General features: G+C 54.2%; 6 protein-coding genes across 6 annotated transcripts; 3 read left to right on the top strand and 3 right to left on the bottom strand.

The window, feature by feature from the left end:
- Positions 1 to 1,060: 1,060 nt before the first annotated feature.
- On the top strand, positions 1,061 to 2,142 carry VTN31DRAFT_6282 (uncharacterized protein; the record flags this gene model as incomplete). The annotated part of the gene is made up of 6 exons (XM_069406875.1): positions 1,061 to 1,126; positions 1,193 to 1,283; positions 1,345 to 1,370; positions 1,451 to 1,799; positions 1,851 to 2,017; positions 2,071 to 2,142. 6 exons carry the CDS (start codon positions 1,061 to 1,063, stop codon positions 2,140 to 2,142), a joined length of 771 nt encoding a protein of 256 aa, XP_069259364.1.
- A 566-nt stretch (positions 2,143 to 2,708) lies between these two features.
- Positions 2,709 to 4,094, top strand: VTN31DRAFT_6281 (uncharacterized protein; the record flags this gene model as incomplete). The annotated part of the gene is made up of 3 exons (XM_069406874.1): positions 2,709 to 2,774; positions 2,855 to 3,275; positions 3,328 to 4,094. The coding sequence occupies 3 exons, from the start codon at positions 2,709 to 2,711 to the stop codon at positions 4,092 to 4,094; spliced, it is 1,254 nt and encodes a 417-aa protein (XP_069259363.1).
- Positions 4,095 to 4,420: 326 nt separating this feature from the next.
- VTN31DRAFT_6280 (uncharacterized protein) lies at positions 4,421 to 4,830 on the bottom strand (the record flags this gene model as incomplete). The annotated part of the gene is made up of 3 exons (XM_069406873.1): positions 4,421 to 4,454; positions 4,523 to 4,634; positions 4,719 to 4,830. 3 exons carry the CDS (start codon positions 4,828 to 4,830, stop codon positions 4,421 to 4,423), a joined length of 258 nt encoding a protein of 85 aa, XP_069259362.1.
- A 575-nt stretch (positions 4,831 to 5,405) lies between these two features.
- Positions 5,406 to 7,857, top strand: VTN31DRAFT_6279 (uncharacterized protein; the record flags this gene model as incomplete). Its single annotated transcript, XM_069406871.1, has 6 exons — positions 5,406 to 5,493; positions 5,554 to 5,571; positions 5,631 to 5,707; positions 5,774 to 5,840; positions 5,896 to 6,950; positions 7,006 to 7,857. The coding sequence occupies 6 exons, from the start codon at positions 5,406 to 5,408 to the stop codon at positions 7,855 to 7,857; spliced, it is 2,157 nt and encodes a 718-aa protein (XP_069259361.1).
- An 832-nt stretch (positions 7,858 to 8,689) lies between these two features.
- Positions 8,690 to 12,722, bottom strand: VTN31DRAFT_6278 (uncharacterized protein; the record flags this gene model as incomplete). The annotated part of the gene is made up of 3 exons (XM_069406870.1): positions 8,690 to 9,822; positions 9,874 to 12,006; positions 12,071 to 12,722. The coding sequence occupies 3 exons, from the start codon at positions 12,720 to 12,722 to the stop codon at positions 8,690 to 8,692; spliced, it is 3,918 nt and encodes a 1,305-aa protein (XP_069259360.1).
- Positions 12,723 to 13,287: 565 nt separating this feature from the next.
- On the bottom strand, positions 13,288 to 14,520 carry VTN31DRAFT_6277 (uncharacterized protein; the record flags this gene model as incomplete). Its single annotated transcript, XM_069406869.1, has 4 exons — positions 13,288 to 14,099; positions 14,165 to 14,232; positions 14,289 to 14,368; positions 14,434 to 14,520. The coding sequence occupies 4 exons, from the start codon at positions 14,518 to 14,520 to the stop codon at positions 13,288 to 13,290; spliced, it is 1,047 nt and encodes a 348-aa protein (XP_069259359.1).
- Positions 14,521 to 15,294: the final 774 nt, after the last annotated feature.

Here is a 15,294-nt window from a genome sequence, read left to right as displayed (position 1 = left end):
CCCCAGAGGACCAGCCGGCCTACAAGTCTACCGGTCAGTCCCACGCAGAGTGGGGATCCGTCTGCCCCGTCTTCCGTCAGTTACAGTGCAAGTCAGGCCGGATTGACCATTTCGTTCTCTGGCCCGGCCACCGTGGAAGTCAGCAAGCCGTTCCGATGGAATGTATTCATTGTCAACCGCTCTGCCGCGGCTCGCAAATTTGCCATGGTCGCCATCCCGCGGCGCAAGCGGGCTGACCCTCGCCGCCACGTGGCTCGGCCTTCATCGTCTTCGGCATCGAGCAAGAAAGAAGAGCAGCTCGCTGAAGCAGTCACCGACGAAAGCATTATCCATGCCATGCAGAAGAGCGTTGCAGGGCAGGACGCTGACTTGATTTCCCTCAGTTCGGATGTGCGAATTGGGTAAGAGGCCCCGTCCCTCGTCGACAAAGCATGCTTGCCGTCCACAACTGACCTCTGACAGACCTTTACTCCCCGGTACTTGTCATTCCACCGAGCTGGTCCTCCTCCCTCTCAGCGCGGGACCGCTGCAGCTGGAGGTGGTCCGATTGGTGGATCTGAACAGCAACGAGACTGTGGATATTCGCACCCTGCCCGACATCATGGCCGTAGACCGCAGAAAGGTAGATGCCAATTGATAACAAACAACCATCGTACCATAGTACCCTTTGTCATTCAAGTCATTTCCGTCCTCGTAGTTTTTAAGCTTGTTCAACCATCGGCAGGAGATTAGTCAGCACGATCGATCGATCATCATGATACGCCAAGAACGGCGAGCCCCGTGACTTGTGAGCGCTTTGGATAGCATCAATAGCTTCAACCTCCGCGGCGGCAACATCAAATACGCCTTCTGCGATTCTCCGGTCCACGCGGATCGTTCTCTGCTGTTCAAGAATCCCGCGGGTTGGGAAAACCAACGTCGTTTTACCCCTGCTTGGCACGCTCGGGGGCGTTTGCGTCATACTGAGGTCCGGCTCCGCCCTGGGTGGTTCTATCTTGTTCTGCGATCGGCCTTGTCATCGTAGTCCGAGGGTTACTGGATTTTTTTGCCCATATTCACCATGTTTGAACCTACGCGCCGAAGAGTGTTGGAAGGGTTGCGTCGGAGGTATATTTACGGTTGTCTGGTGCGTGCTGTTAATGCCGAATCTCGATGGACCTCGAAGCTGACCATCGTTATCTTCAACTTGCAGCCGTTGTTACATACTATCGTCCTTCTCATCGAGATGGCGGTCACAATGAGGCTAGCATCCCGCTTCAATGCATTCTATGCAGAGCGGCCAGGTGAGCATGCACATTGTGGATGCAAGTGGCCATGATGATGCTGATTCTTGCCCCTGTCTAGTTCTTACAACGATGGTGACCAATGCCGTATGTGATCCGAATTTTTTTTTTCTTGCCGTTTGGGATGACAACCGGAATGTCAATGCTGACGGAATTTGATGCCATAGGTACTCGGTGGAATTGCCGACACCGTAGCGCAGACGATCACAGCATACAAAGCTTATCGTGCCTCCCGGGGGTCGTCGAGACGCTCTGACAACATCATTTCCATCGAAATCCATGAGCTGGACAAAGAGAAGCCTCCGGCGCTGGGCGAATGGACCCATGCTGGGCGGGAGCCGCCGGCGTTTGATTTCGAACGGCTCACGCGGTTCATCACGTACGGCTTCGTGATGGCCCCGATTCAGTTCCAGTGGTTTAAATTTCTGTCGCGGGTGTTCCCCATCACCAAGAGGGCGGCCACGGTTCCCGCCATGAAGAGGGTGGCAATGGACCAATTAGTCTTTGCACCATTTGGTAGGAGCTACCAGTTCCAGACATCCCAACCAGTCTACTAACTGTCAATAGGTCTGTTTTGCTTCTTCACCTTCATGACGATGGCGGAAGGTGGAGGCCGAACTGCCCTGGTCAACAAGTTCCGCGACGTGTACGTTCCTACGCTCAAAGCGAACTACATCCTGTGGCCTGCAGTGCAAATCCTCAACTTCCGCGTCATGCCCATCCAGTTCCAGATTGTGAGTAACCGTTCTTTCGATGGCCCGTGATCACCATGCTAACATTGCTACAGCCCTTCGTGTCCAGTGTCGGCATCGCATGGACCGCATACCTGTCCCTGACCAACTCTGCGGAAGAGCGTTAGAATAGTGTGTATTTTGTTTCTGTTATTGGGTTCTGGGTTTTCCATCGTGCATTTCCTTGCTACAATATCTTTCGGCATGCTTAGGTCTGGCGGCTTGTGTGCATTGCTTCAGTTTTTCTCTGTCCTTTTTTTTTTTTTTCTGCGCAATTGGACGGGATCAGTTCGGAGGGAAGATTTCGGGATGGGCTGGGACATGGATCGCGGTTCAACTTGATACAGATTCTCGAGCAATCGCAATCTTTCTTTTTCGTAGCCTTTTCTCCGGGAATTCTCTTGGGAGTTCCATCATGAGACCTCGGTTACTGTAGGGCCAGAGAATTCGTCTTGAACCCTGGACGGTGACATCAATCCCGCATCAGCCCGAACTCTGCTCTTCTCACCGAACGCCCCACCATAACAGGGCCCCTCCTTGAGCTGCTATAAGAGAAAAACCAGGTTAGAAAACAAACAAATTATTCAGGGAAATCCTCTGCAATCCGTCTGTCGTTCAGTTTTTTCTTTGCAAGGTTCTAGTCAGCTCGAAACTACCAGCCAGCCAGACAAGCCGCTGACTCCCCGCAGACACCATGTCCCTCTCCAACAAGCTTGCCATCACAGACGTCGACCTCAAGGGCCAGCGTGTCCTGATCCGGGTAAGCAGACGGCGCATTGCGAGACGATTGAGGAGGAAGAACTTGCATCCGTTAACACGGGGACATCTCCAACCAAACAGGTCGACTTCAACGTCCCGCTCGATGAGAACAAGAAAGTGACCAACAACCAGCGGATCGCGGGCGCGCTGCCGACGATCAAGTATGCCTTGGACAATGGCGCCAAGTCCGTCATTCTCATGTCCCACCTGGGCCGTCCCGACGGCAAGCCCAACCCCAAATACAGCCTGGCTCCCGTCGTGCCCGAGCTGGAGCGACTGTTGGGCCGCTCCGTGCGCTTCGTCGAGGACTGCGTCGGCAAGGAGGTCGAGGAGGTAGTCAACAGCGCGACGGATGGGCAGGTCATCCTGCTGGAGAACCTGCGGTTCCATCCGGAGGAGGAGGGCAGCTACAAGGATGAGCAGGGCAAGAAGGTCAAGGTGGACAAGGCCAAGGTTGAGGAGTTCCGCAAGGGTCTGACGGCTCTGGGTGATATCTACATCAGTAAGTGCTCAAGGAATATCTTCTGCCCCTACAAGTTGCTAATAGTCTCTAGACGATGCCTTTGGCACGGCTCACCGGGCGCACAGCTCGATGGTCGGCGTCGATCTGCCACAGAAGGCCGCCGGCTTCCTTGTCAAGAAGGAGCTGGACTACTTTGCGAAGGCGCTGGAGAGCCCGCAGCGGCCGTTCCTGGCCATTCTGGGTGGCGCTAAGGTGTCGGACAAGATCCAGCTGATCGACAATCTGCTGCCCAAGGTCAACAGGCTGATCATCACTGGCGGCATGGCGTTCACGTTCAAGAAGACCCTGGAGAACGTCAAGATCGGCAACAGCTTGTTCGACGAGGAAGGCAGCAAGATCGTCGGCGACATCCTGAACAAGGCCAAGCAGCACAACGTCGAGGTCGTTCTGCCGGTGGACTACGTGACCGCGGACAAGTTCGACAAGGACGCCAACGTCGGCACCGCCACCGACGCCGAGGGTATCCCCGACGGCTGGCTGGGCCTGGACGTGGGCGAGAAGAGTATCGAGCTGTACAAGAAGGCGATCTCCGACGCCAAGACGATCCTGTGGAACGGCCCGCCGGGTGTTTTCGAGTTTGACAAGTTCGCCAACGGCACCAAGGCGACACTGGATGCCGTCGTCGCCGCCGCACAGGCCGGCGCCATCGTCATCGTCGGCGGTGGTGACACGGCCACCGTGGCCGCCAAGTACGGCGCTGAAGACAAACTGAGCCACGTCTCGACTGGCGGTGGTGCGTCGCTGGAGCTGCTCGAGGGCAAAGAGTTGCCGGGTGTCGTCGCGCTTTCGAGTAAGTAGTAATGGGAACGGTCTGCTTTGTGGACCGGATATTATGAACGGATATGTTAAGAACTCATGTACTGTTACGAAGTTCAATAATCTGACATATTTCATTATTTGAACAGAAAGGAACGGAGCGAGCCTGTGAAGCCTGCAAGCCAAGTAGTTTTACAGTGTCGTAAAGAATATAGAAGCCAGATCTGTCTTCTAATAATCCGTCATGACCATGATTATTACTATTGCTTGCTCATCGAGGACTTTTGACCCAAACGACAAGACAACGCCGTGTATAATGACTACCAAATCAACGCATTAAAAGACAAATGGCCTCTTTGGCCCTTGCTCTATTTCGCAGCTTCGACTTTCTTGATTTCCTCCCTGCAGCGGTAAATCAATCAGTCAGCCTTCTCTCCCTGCCTCTCGTTGTGAGACAAATGGTGCATTACTTTAGTTGTTTCGAGAAATCCTCATTCTCATCGTCGTCATCCCAGCTCTCCTCCCACAAATGATTGTTGACGGTCGAGCCCGCTCCTTGCTCAGTCTCTTCTTGCGGCCAGTCTGCATACAACCAAGTTCATTCGTCAGCTCAATTCTCAGCATAACCCGACATGAGCTCAACTGGCCGAAGCTTTCAAGGCTCACCCTCAATCGGAAAGTCCTCAAACTCGTCATCTTCCTCCAGCACAGCCGGTCGCTGGATCTGAGAGGGTTGTTGGGTGGAATCTGATTGCGCTTGTTGCGTTGTAGCTGACATGGCGGGGAATGTTCGATAGTCTATGATGTGTGCGAGGCTCAAGTTCAAGCTTCTTTGCGGGCACAACGGGCTCTGAGCAATTAAGCAGAACGTATTCTTCAAGGACGGGGACTTGATCAGGCCGAGACTTGTTCTAGTATCGTTGCATTTGTAGCATCACACTGGAGCTTCAAGAGACCGCGAAATCCAGGTCCTCCGCAGCAGCCTGGCTGACTAAGCTTTTTACCCAATGCGGCAAATTTAATTGAGTTCTAGGTAACCTATGCCTTCATCCTGATCTCGATGCCTATTTCTCTGCTACATATTTGAAAGATTTCTCGGATGTTGACTCTGATACTGATTCTGAGTAGACAAGACCTGTCTGTCGATCTTCAGACCATGGCTCGGGCAACTTAGGCGTCACATTGGACTAGCCGTCACAAATCGCTCGCGGGACTTCCGGAAATAATACCTTGTACTAGATTGTCCTGGTCGCGCCGGTTCTTCTGCCTGAGATTTAGGCTATTGACGATCCGTCTGTCTCAGAATTCTCTTTTTGAACTTTGAATTTCCCGAGCATTACATGGGCCATCACCATGTACCGCGTGGGATCATGGCTCTATGGCCGCAAATCAGAAAATGCCTCGACGCAGTCTCTTCACGGGCCGTCACAGGCGCAGGACCGTAAGAAACGAAAAGCCGCCCAATCGCATATAGGAGGTAACTAACTCTCGCGTCTTCCAGTATCTAATGCGATGAAAGGTACTTTTTATCGTCCCATAAGGGTGACAATGTGAAAAACATCAAACTGATTCTTTCAGCGGCCACGTTGATTTTGGACGATGATGTCGATGGCGCCGAGGAGGGGCTCAGCAAGGGCGGATCGACCTTTCACAAGGTGCGCTCGCCTCGGTTAAATTGTTTGGGGTTGTTCGAAGGCTCAAACAAGTTTGTTTTGACTTAGCTCGGTAAAGGTGTTGTGGGCTTTCTCCGTGCCACACTCGGCTTTGAACAGGATATTATGCGGCAGGGTACTGCATTCTCTCGAATTGTGCAGAGTTTCGCAGAGAACTGATTGTTCCGCAGCGTCCGAGCGCCTGTATGATGCGGAATCCAGCGCCAGCGTTGACCAGCGCAGAGCCACGCACAATGCAAATGCCAGCAGCGCCTTCCACTCGGCAATCTACGATCCCGGTACCGAGTACGCCCTCTGTCAGGCGATGGCAGAGATCATGGGTGCCGTGGTTGGCGTGCTCAACGAGAGCCTCACAGAGGCAATCAGAGGCTTCTACAAAATGCGCAAGGCATACATGACATTGGACAGTATCCTCAAGATGGAAGAGAGATACCTCCAAAGACAGCAGAGTGAACGATCCCAAGGATCATCGTCGAGCCACCTCTCGGTCAATTCGCAGTCGGCTCCCGAGCAGTCCGCCTTGTCTTCCACCAGCAGTTTGTCTCGGAGCGCCGAGAAGTCGGACGAGGAGCTCGCACGCGACATCTCGCAGCTCCAAGTATCCGAGGCAGACCTGGCGGTGCCCAATTCCACGGGCCGGTCCAACCTCGTGCTCAGTGAAGTATACAAGCAGGACCCCGACTCTGAGGAGTTTAGCTGCACGATCGACGCGTTCATCCACTCAGGGGCCAATCTCTGCTTCGGCATCCTCCTGCTCATTCTCTCTATGATCCCTCCGACGTTTGGCCGATTGTTGGCCATCATCGGATTTCGCGGGGACAAGGAACGCGGCCTGCGCATGCTCTGGCAGGCGTCCGCGTACAACAATCTGATTGGCGCGATCGCCGCGGAAGGTATCCTCGGATATTATAATGGCTTTGTCCGGTACTGCGACATCGTTCCGGACGCGCAGACCGAGAATGAGCTCGAGGTGGAAGGGTATCCGGCCGAGCGACTCGCCGCACTGCTCAAGAAGATGAGAGCGCGATATCCCAGAAGCCAGCTCTGGCTGCTGGAGGAAGCGCGCATGGAGGGCGCAAATCGGAATCTGGCGGCTGCGCTAACGCTGATGAACAGCGGGGAGAAGAGTCCTCTGAAACAGGTTGAGGCGCTGCGGATGTTTGAGCTGAGCATGACAGCCATGTACTTGCATCGGTACGAGGAATGTGCAACATCGTTCCTGAAGGTTTGTACTCTAATATCAGAGCTTCTCGAGGGGGATGATACTAATGTTCAAAAAGTGTGTCGAGCTCAATTCATGGTCTCCGTCCTTGTACTACTACATCGCTGGCTCAGCCCATCTTGTACTGTACCGCCGGACCATGGCCACGGATCCGGCCGCTGCGGCTGAGCATAAGGAAAAAGCAACGGAGTACCTGAAAAAGGCACCGACCATGGCGGGCAAGAAGCGGTTCATGGCGCGCCAGTTACCGTTTGATGTCTTCGTTTGCCGCAAAGTCGCCAAATGGGAAGCGCGGGCCAAGGAGTGGAAGGTGGACCTGGTCGACGCCGCCGGTGTGGACCCGATCGAGGAGATGATCTTTTTCTGGAACGGCCACAACCGGATGACGCGGGAGGAGCTCGACGAGTCGCTGCGCAACCTGGCGTGGTCGGAGAGCGCGGCGAACCCACACTGGCACCGAGAAAGCGAGGACGAGAAGGCGGCCCTCCAGCTCCTACGCGCCGCGATCCTCCGCGCCCAGCGCCACCATCGACAGGCCAAGGAGATCCTCAGGACGCACGTCTTGACGCTCGACAGACAGGCGTACAAGGGTCATCTGCGCGAGAACTGGATCGTGCCCGTGGGCCACTACGAGATGGCCGCCAACCTCTGGATGGAAAGGCCCACCTACCGTGCGGCGCACGACAATGAAGACGACAATACCACCCTCACGCCTGTCATCTCGCGGACATCGCGCTCGGTGTCGGATCATGAAGCCCAGAAGGTGGAGCGCGACCTCGTCCTCGAGTGTGAACAGCACCTCGAGAAGGTGGCACGGTGGGAGGCCTACGAGCTGGACACGCGGATCGGGCTGAAGGTCACCGCAGCCAAGGAGGCAGTGCGCATGTGGAAGGCCTCGCACTCTGCCTAGGCTCATCCACATGCCCTGTATCCCCAACCATAACCTGTTGGCGTGAATGAAAAGAAAAAAAAAAAAAAGGTGGTCGTCACTCGCACTTTTTCTCCTTCCAACCAAGAGACATCGAATGGCGCCTTTTCGACGACATCGGACTCGATTCATCTCGAACAAATCAGGCAACTCGATCGATCCAGCTACACGTATACTCCATGAGAGAGAACTCACGGGGCTGGTAATCATCCGAGTTCCTCGCCATGTCCATTCCCCGCGGCAACACGCAGCTCGAACATGAGCACCACCCACAAGAACTCATACACAACGGCGTCGAACATTGAACAAAGGCGCATGACGCAATCAAGCCGCACTGCCCCTTCCCGCTAGAGTGGCAGCCACCAATGCGACGCAACCAGTAGTCGCCTGGATCAATGTTCCAAAAAGCCTGATTAGGGGCTTTTGTTCCTTCGCCAATGGATCTTCTCTCGGTCAACTCCGGCCACTTTGCGGCAATTCCGTTGCCATGACCTTGAGCAAAAAGATTGATTCCTGCCCTGTCACGAAATGTATTGTGACTCAATCTCTGAATTCTGATTGTGTCATCTCATGGTTCTGGAAGGTCAAGGGGCGTCGTGTATATACAGTACAGCTAGCTACCTAGGTAGGTACGATAGATCTTAGGGATGATTTCATGACATCTTAGAGAAAGTTGTGAATCAGGACTCGAGTCTTCATTCATGACAAGGGTAGAACCGTACACCAACCAACCCCCTCCAACATGGAATGATCCCAATTCAAAACCACAAATCAACGAATTAGTTTACATAGTGTTTTCCTTTTGATTTCTGAGCTAGATATTGAGCACAACCGTCTGATCTCCACTCGCATCCACATCCATCCCATCGCTGTCATCATAATCATCGCTGTCATTACCGTCATCGCCATGACCACGCCCACCGGTCGACCCGTTCAATAAGATTCCAAACTCCCAGTCACCGCGCTCGATGCGACTCACGCGGTCCAGTTCCGCCTGGTATTCGCGCCGGAGGTGGTCGAGCGTGACGATCGCTTTTCGCTGTTTCCGGGGAGGATCTGCGCCCGAGGATCCTCGTCGTTGCTGTTGCTGGGGATGGCTGGGTTCGTCAACATCGACGAGGATGTATGCCTCGCGCTCGTCGACGCAGGCGAGGAGGTTGATCAACGTGAGGAGCTCGTGGCGGATTTCTTTGCTCTCGCGGTCGTCTTCGTCGACGACTGCCGCCGATGAAGTTGTGGTTGTCTGTTTCGTTGTCATGGCGGTGGTGGGTGCGGGAGCGTCCCGGGCCCGGCGGAGGCGTTGCACCGTCTGATACCCGAGTTCCGCTGCGCCGCGGAAGTCGTTACGCGCGATGCGGTACGCGTGCAGGATTCGGTGGTGATCCGGGGTGTTGCTGTCAACGTCCCACCACTGCTGCTCGTCGTCGAACGCCGAGCTGAACGACGTCTGGTCCTTCGCCATCGCAAGCAGCGCTTCGTCTACGTACGCCGACAGTTCAGGCGACAGTGACAGCGGGAGCAGGCGCAGCAGCTGCCGCAGCCCGGCAGTGCCCGGGCCGCACGCCCCGATGATCGTAGTCAGCAGCGTGTTGAGCGCTGACTTTTGCAGAGCCGGGTTCTGGAACCGCGCCAGCGCGGAGAACGCCTGCTCGAACTGGCATGTCTTGATCGACGCGTAGAAGAGCCGTGATAGGAGATCAGTCCGTAGATCGTGGTACTCTGCATCGTCGCTCGCGCCCTGTTGTCGCTGCTGCAATCGTTCCGTTTCCAGGGCCTGCAGTGCCAGAGAGGCGAAATGTCCCACCTGCGTGTATGCCCGTGCTTGCTCAAACACTCCCACGACGTGCTGGAAATATTTCGGGAGGCCGTTGTTGAACTTATCCACCGACATGATGTCCAGTAAATTTGATGACATCTCGTGCAGGTTCCCAATTGGCCGTCCGGACGCTGTTCAGTTAGAAGAGGGCAACAATCTACGATCGAATGTGCGAGACTTACATAGACCATGCGCAGCCTTCTGGAAATACAGAGCAGCCGTGTCAAAGTCCGACCTGGCCACGTACAACCGTCCCTTGACATACGTCGACCACGCCGTGCTGGGCTGAATGCGGAGAAACTCGCTCGCCAGATCAATGTTGCCATTGGCAATCAAATCGCACTGGATAAACACCAGTACGTTCGGCAGCGACACCTCGCCTTGCCGCGTGATCCACGCCAAAATGTCCCGGATCACCCGCGTCAACACGTAGCTCTGCGAGATGCCCACCGTCGGCCGCGGCTTGATGGTCACGGCAAACATGTCCTCGAGAATCGTAGACACCGGTCCTGCAGCCCTTGGCCGGATCTCCCGCCTGTCTGCTGTCTCTTGCTGCTCACGCGTCGGCGTCATCCGCGTTGTCTTGCTCAACCAGTACAGCACCTCATACTCCTTGATGACATCAATGAGGGTCGCGAAAAGCTCAACCCCGTCAAATGTCGACCCTTCCTCCTGGCTCACCTCGCCGGAAATGAAGACAACCAGCACCAGCAAGTTGTAGAGAATCTCTCGCGTGTGTTGGATTGTCTCCTGACACCCGTTCACTGCCACTTTCAAGCCGAACCACGTCGAAGACAGCTCCGAGTCCCTAGCAGCCTGCCACAGAGGCAACTTGTCAAGCACGGTCTGGATGACCTCCTTTGGCATGTTGTAAACGTCAAGCTGCTCCTCGTTCATCGCAGTGCACAGTCCGTCGAACAACTCATCCGACACATGCTCTCCCAGCTCGGACCGTTCCTGGAACGCAGCCAGCCGCTCAGGTGCTGACAGCGATGGCTCGAGACAGATCTCCGCGTCCAAGCTCTCTCGGAACAGCCGGTGTGCCTCGGCCGGGAGGCGCTTAGTAAACCCGGACGCAACCTTGATCAGATGAGCCGCCTCGTGGAAATGGTTGCCCAATTCGGACCCGAGATTCCGGTGCCTCCAACGGTCCATGATAATCGTGGCATCATCGCTCAGCTCACCCTCCGAGTTGTGTAGCAACAGCTCCAAAGGACTGCACTCTCGAATCACGGAGCATGAGTCCGCCAGAACCACCCATGGCAGATCCGTGTAGCTGTCATACGAGAGGGAAAGCGGCTCCAGTCTCCTCGTGTTGAGGTCATCCGCGATCTGCCAGAAATGCCGCCACTTGAGGTCGGTGTCACTCCGATACTTGGCGTAGTCAAGATCGCTGTCTGTATATTTTCGTAGCGACACAGATCCTGCAATCGCCGAGCAAAGACGTTCTTGCAGCGATGTATTTCTCTTGGGCAAAGAAACAACAGACCCTTGCGGCTTCAATGCCTCTTGAAACGTGACCAGGGCCGTTTCCAGGGTCTCTACGGAATACCGCCCTGGGAGGAAGAGATACTCGAGCCACTTCTCCGTAGGGTCGACGACATCCGACGCGACAAACACCGGCGGCGGTGTGTATCTCCGCGAGTCCAGAGCGACAGAAGTCCAGTTGGTCAACCAGTCTTTCTCCAAACTCTGAAAATCGAAATGTAGGCTGTAGAGCTGGTACATATTGTTGTTTCGCCAGAGAATCCACAGCTCCATCCGTTTCCCTTCCTCTGCTGGTCGAATCTGAAAGTCAGCAACGCTCCAGAAGACGTTGCCGGACGCATCCGGATCCCTTGGTCTGAACACGGCCTGCGGGAAGAGGTCTTCAATGGTCAGTTGCGTCGTTAGACCACCCTTGATGGCCCAAAATTTGAAACGTCCGTCTTCGTGAGGACTGTACGTTGCTACGTAGTATCGATGGCTGCCATCAAGCGCACGCTCGGCATTGAATACGCGGATAAACGCAGTGTCGGAAGGATTCAAGTAGTATGAAACCGAATCCTGCTGGCGTTGACTCTGCACTTGACGACCGAGCAGATCCGTTGAGCCAACGAGTTTGTTGCTCGCCAAGTTCCAGACTTTGAGAGTGTGATTCAAACACACGGCGAAGACGTAGGACTGATCGGAACTCGTGGCTATGGCGTTGGGAGTATTCGGATCGATTGCACGTCCGTCGTATCGCAGGGGTTGCTGGGTGTTCCATTTCATCAACCCTCGAAGCGATGCGCCCCAGGGCTTCTCGTCGAACAAGATTTGGGACCAATGCGAGCCTAGAAACAGAGTTCAAATGAGCAAGACGATTACAAGTGATCGCCAACGAATGCCAGCTCCTACCATCATCCCCTGCTCTCCTTGTCAAACGCAAAAGCGCTCCGCTGTCCAGCGAAATGAAGAGCTCCGTGGTGCTGCTCGCGTGCAGCCGATGCGGATACGCAAAGTTGAGCGGCGAGGGGGTGCAGGACTTGCACCAATCGAGGACATTATCATCAATGGACGACGGGCGCTGAAAGAACGCCGGACGCAACGCCATAGTGTAGAGACGGCGTGACGACGCCGTGAGGACGAACACGTTCAACACCTCATGGTCCTCCCGGTCCGCCAAGGCCACGCCTCCAGATGGGATGATTGCCTCTTGGAAGTCCAGCCGCAGCGTGACATTGGCCTCATTCTGCTCGTGACTAGGCGTCACCAGGTCTGCCGGGTGGATCTCCAGCACCTTGCCATCCTCAACAACCCTCCACAGGAAGGCTCGTGGATAAGATTTCCGTCGCCGAAAGTAGACCGCACCCTGAGTTGCCAGAAACCGTTTTGCGAAATCTTCTTCGTCTTTGACCGTCGGAATTTCCGACACGTGTACCGAGGACAGCGAGAATCGCGGTCGACGCTGCTGCGTGAAACTTTCTTGCGTCGGGATCTGAATGTCAACAATGGTACTTGGGGCGCGCGGCCGCACGTCGACTGTCGTCTCCTTGTAGATCCTCGCCATCGTGGCTGCTGTGATTGAGAAGTCGCGCTCACAGCTCAAAGGATCGGTGAAACCAGCGGACCGCGCCCGTGGTTGTTCCTTTGGCCTGAAAGCTGCTGTTGTTTTTTTCCCTCTGTGACAAAGGGCGCGGTAGAGAGCTCCAAAAGAGGAAACGGTTAGCGCGCGCTTAGCAACGGCGCTAAAGTCCCACTTAGGACGAATATATGCCAATCCACTAACCACAATAGGCATTGCCAAGGTGGTGTTAGGGTTAGGGTTATTCCCCTGTGACAGGGCTGAGCAGTTCGCATCTCATGTAGTACCTGTAGTCTATCGTGAAAACACTCCAATGAGTCCCATGGCAATGCATCGAGACTATTAATCATCTGAAAAATCCTATCTGAGATTCGTCAAAGCATCGGATCCAGCATAAACAAGCTAGGTTAAATTACCATCAACACTATGATAACACTGAAGTCTCATCAGTCATGGCGCCGGTGCAATGCGTAATACTATGTATAATGACAAATCAGGGAATCCCATCGAAAACAAAGCGCTTCCGTCCGCTTCTAAACTGCACGATTGTCTATTCACCCTCCAAGTCTTTGGGGCTCGGGTCACCAATTCCATCCTCCCTGATCGCGAAAAGACAGTCACTCTCGGGAAGGCATGGACTATCGTAAATCTTGCAGATCCGCGTCTCCCCACGACCCTTCTTCAAGCTGAGCCGAGTAGTACTGGCGTGAGCAATGATATTCCCCCCGATCGGTTTCTTCGGGTCCGGATTGAACATGGAACTGGGACCGCCATCCACCTGAGAGACAACCTGGTTGGTGATGACTACCGCAATCCCAAACTCATCGGCCAATCGCTGCAAAGTTCGGAGGAACTTGGCAAGATGAGTCTGACGGCTAGAAAGTTCACCACGTCCGTTGAAGTCCGTTCGGTACAGAGCAGTCGCTGAGTCGACGATGAGCAGAGAGAAGCGAGTTTCGCACATCATCTGGGACGCTTGATTGAGCAATTGGAGTTGATGGTCGGAGTTATAGGCACGAGCGTAGGCGACATTATCCAGGACCTCCTCGCCGTTGAGCCCATATCGTTGCGCAACGGCCAACAACCTCACCGGCCGAAATGTGCCCTCAGTGTCGATATAAAGACATTTGCCTTCGCCTCCACCCATATCGAACGGAAGTTGACATGTCACGGCAAGTGTGTGGCATAGTTGGCTTTTCCCAGTCCGAAATTCCCCAAATATCTCCGTAATGGATCCTGTCTCAATACCACCCGCCAATAGCGTGTCTAGTTGTTTAGAGCCGGTGGTAATGGATATGAGTTCGCTGCGACGTGCGTGCATCTCCGTTGCAGTGGTGAAACCCATCGGTACTAGCTTCGACGCTTCACAAACAGCCTTGTCAACAATATCCGGATGACATTGGATCTATTGATGGTGAAAGACCCACCTTCAGCGAGAATCTTGGCAGCCTTCTGCTCCGAAATGCCCTTGATTTGTTCGAGCACACGCTTTGGTCTAGACTCGTCAGCACGATTTCATATCTCGAGCGCGTTAACTTGAGATTGGCTTACGTGTATGCGACAGCTTCCACTGTATGGAAGCCTCCATCAATGATCAGCTTGATATCTCGTGCCGTGAGCCCGGCAACGCCCTGCGACCGCGTTCAGCATCAGTCATTCCTGTCCCCGTCGCTCCCAAGAAGCTCTGGCACCTCACCTCAAGGGCGGTAATGGGAGTCGGGGCACCTGGGCCAGGAAGGCTGCTCTCATCGTATTCATTCTGATGCTCCGTATCTACAGCCATTGTGGTCTGTTATGATTGATCGTGCCTAAGGAATTGGAGAATTCGTTTGAACCGACGTTCGACACGGAGGGCTTTGTACTTCGGGGACGCGTCGACAAATCACGCGGTCGGTCTGTATGCTCAGAAGGACTCGATCTTTAGGGGGCCTTAATTCCAGTCTGAATAAGTATTGAGTGCGGAGAATGACGACACTCGTTGAGCCTGGGATGTCGGCTTTGATCGCTGCTTTGTCCTATTGTTGTCAATTGTCAACAGAAAGTGCTTGACGCGTTTCGGCCCAACAACGTTGTCGCGAAGTCACGTGGTGGCAATTCGCGCTTTTGCGTAGCCAATCATGTGTCCGATGATACCCATCGCACAACATACTCTACTCGAGCGCGATCATTATTATTGTTCGAATTGGCAGGTTGAAGAAGACATGAACTGCAATGAGCGATCCAGAAGAATAAGTAAGGTCGTTGTATTTACAATGCCTTCTGTATGATAGGAAGAATAACTGGCCACTGGCGAGACGCTGCCACATGCGTTGTCAATTGCCATACTTGCTGATGGATATTGGTCGCTCGTAGGCCAAGGTTACAAAGTAATGATGGTCAACAAGACAAGAACAACGCATCCCTTCCAGTGCTATATGAAAAGAAGCCATACGACACACAGAAGGTTTGGTCTCGAACCGACCGCACACTGCTCGTCAATATGCTGCGGTGTTGACGATGAGCAAGAGGACAGCAAATCAGTTCCTGCTAGTCGTCCTCCAAGGAGTGTTGTCATTTG

The sequence above is a fragment of the Thermomyces dupontii genome (genome assembly GCF_041956625.1).
Source record: "Thermomyces dupontii strain NRRL 2155 unplaced genomic scaffold VTN31scaffold_6, whole genome shotgun sequence".
NCBI classification, from domain to species: domain Eukaryota; kingdom Fungi; phylum Ascomycota; class Eurotiomycetes; order Eurotiales; family Trichocomaceae; genus Thermomyces; species Thermomyces dupontii.
Note: the sequence above shows the minus strand (reverse complement) of the source record. Positions and strands in the feature narration are given on the sequence as shown.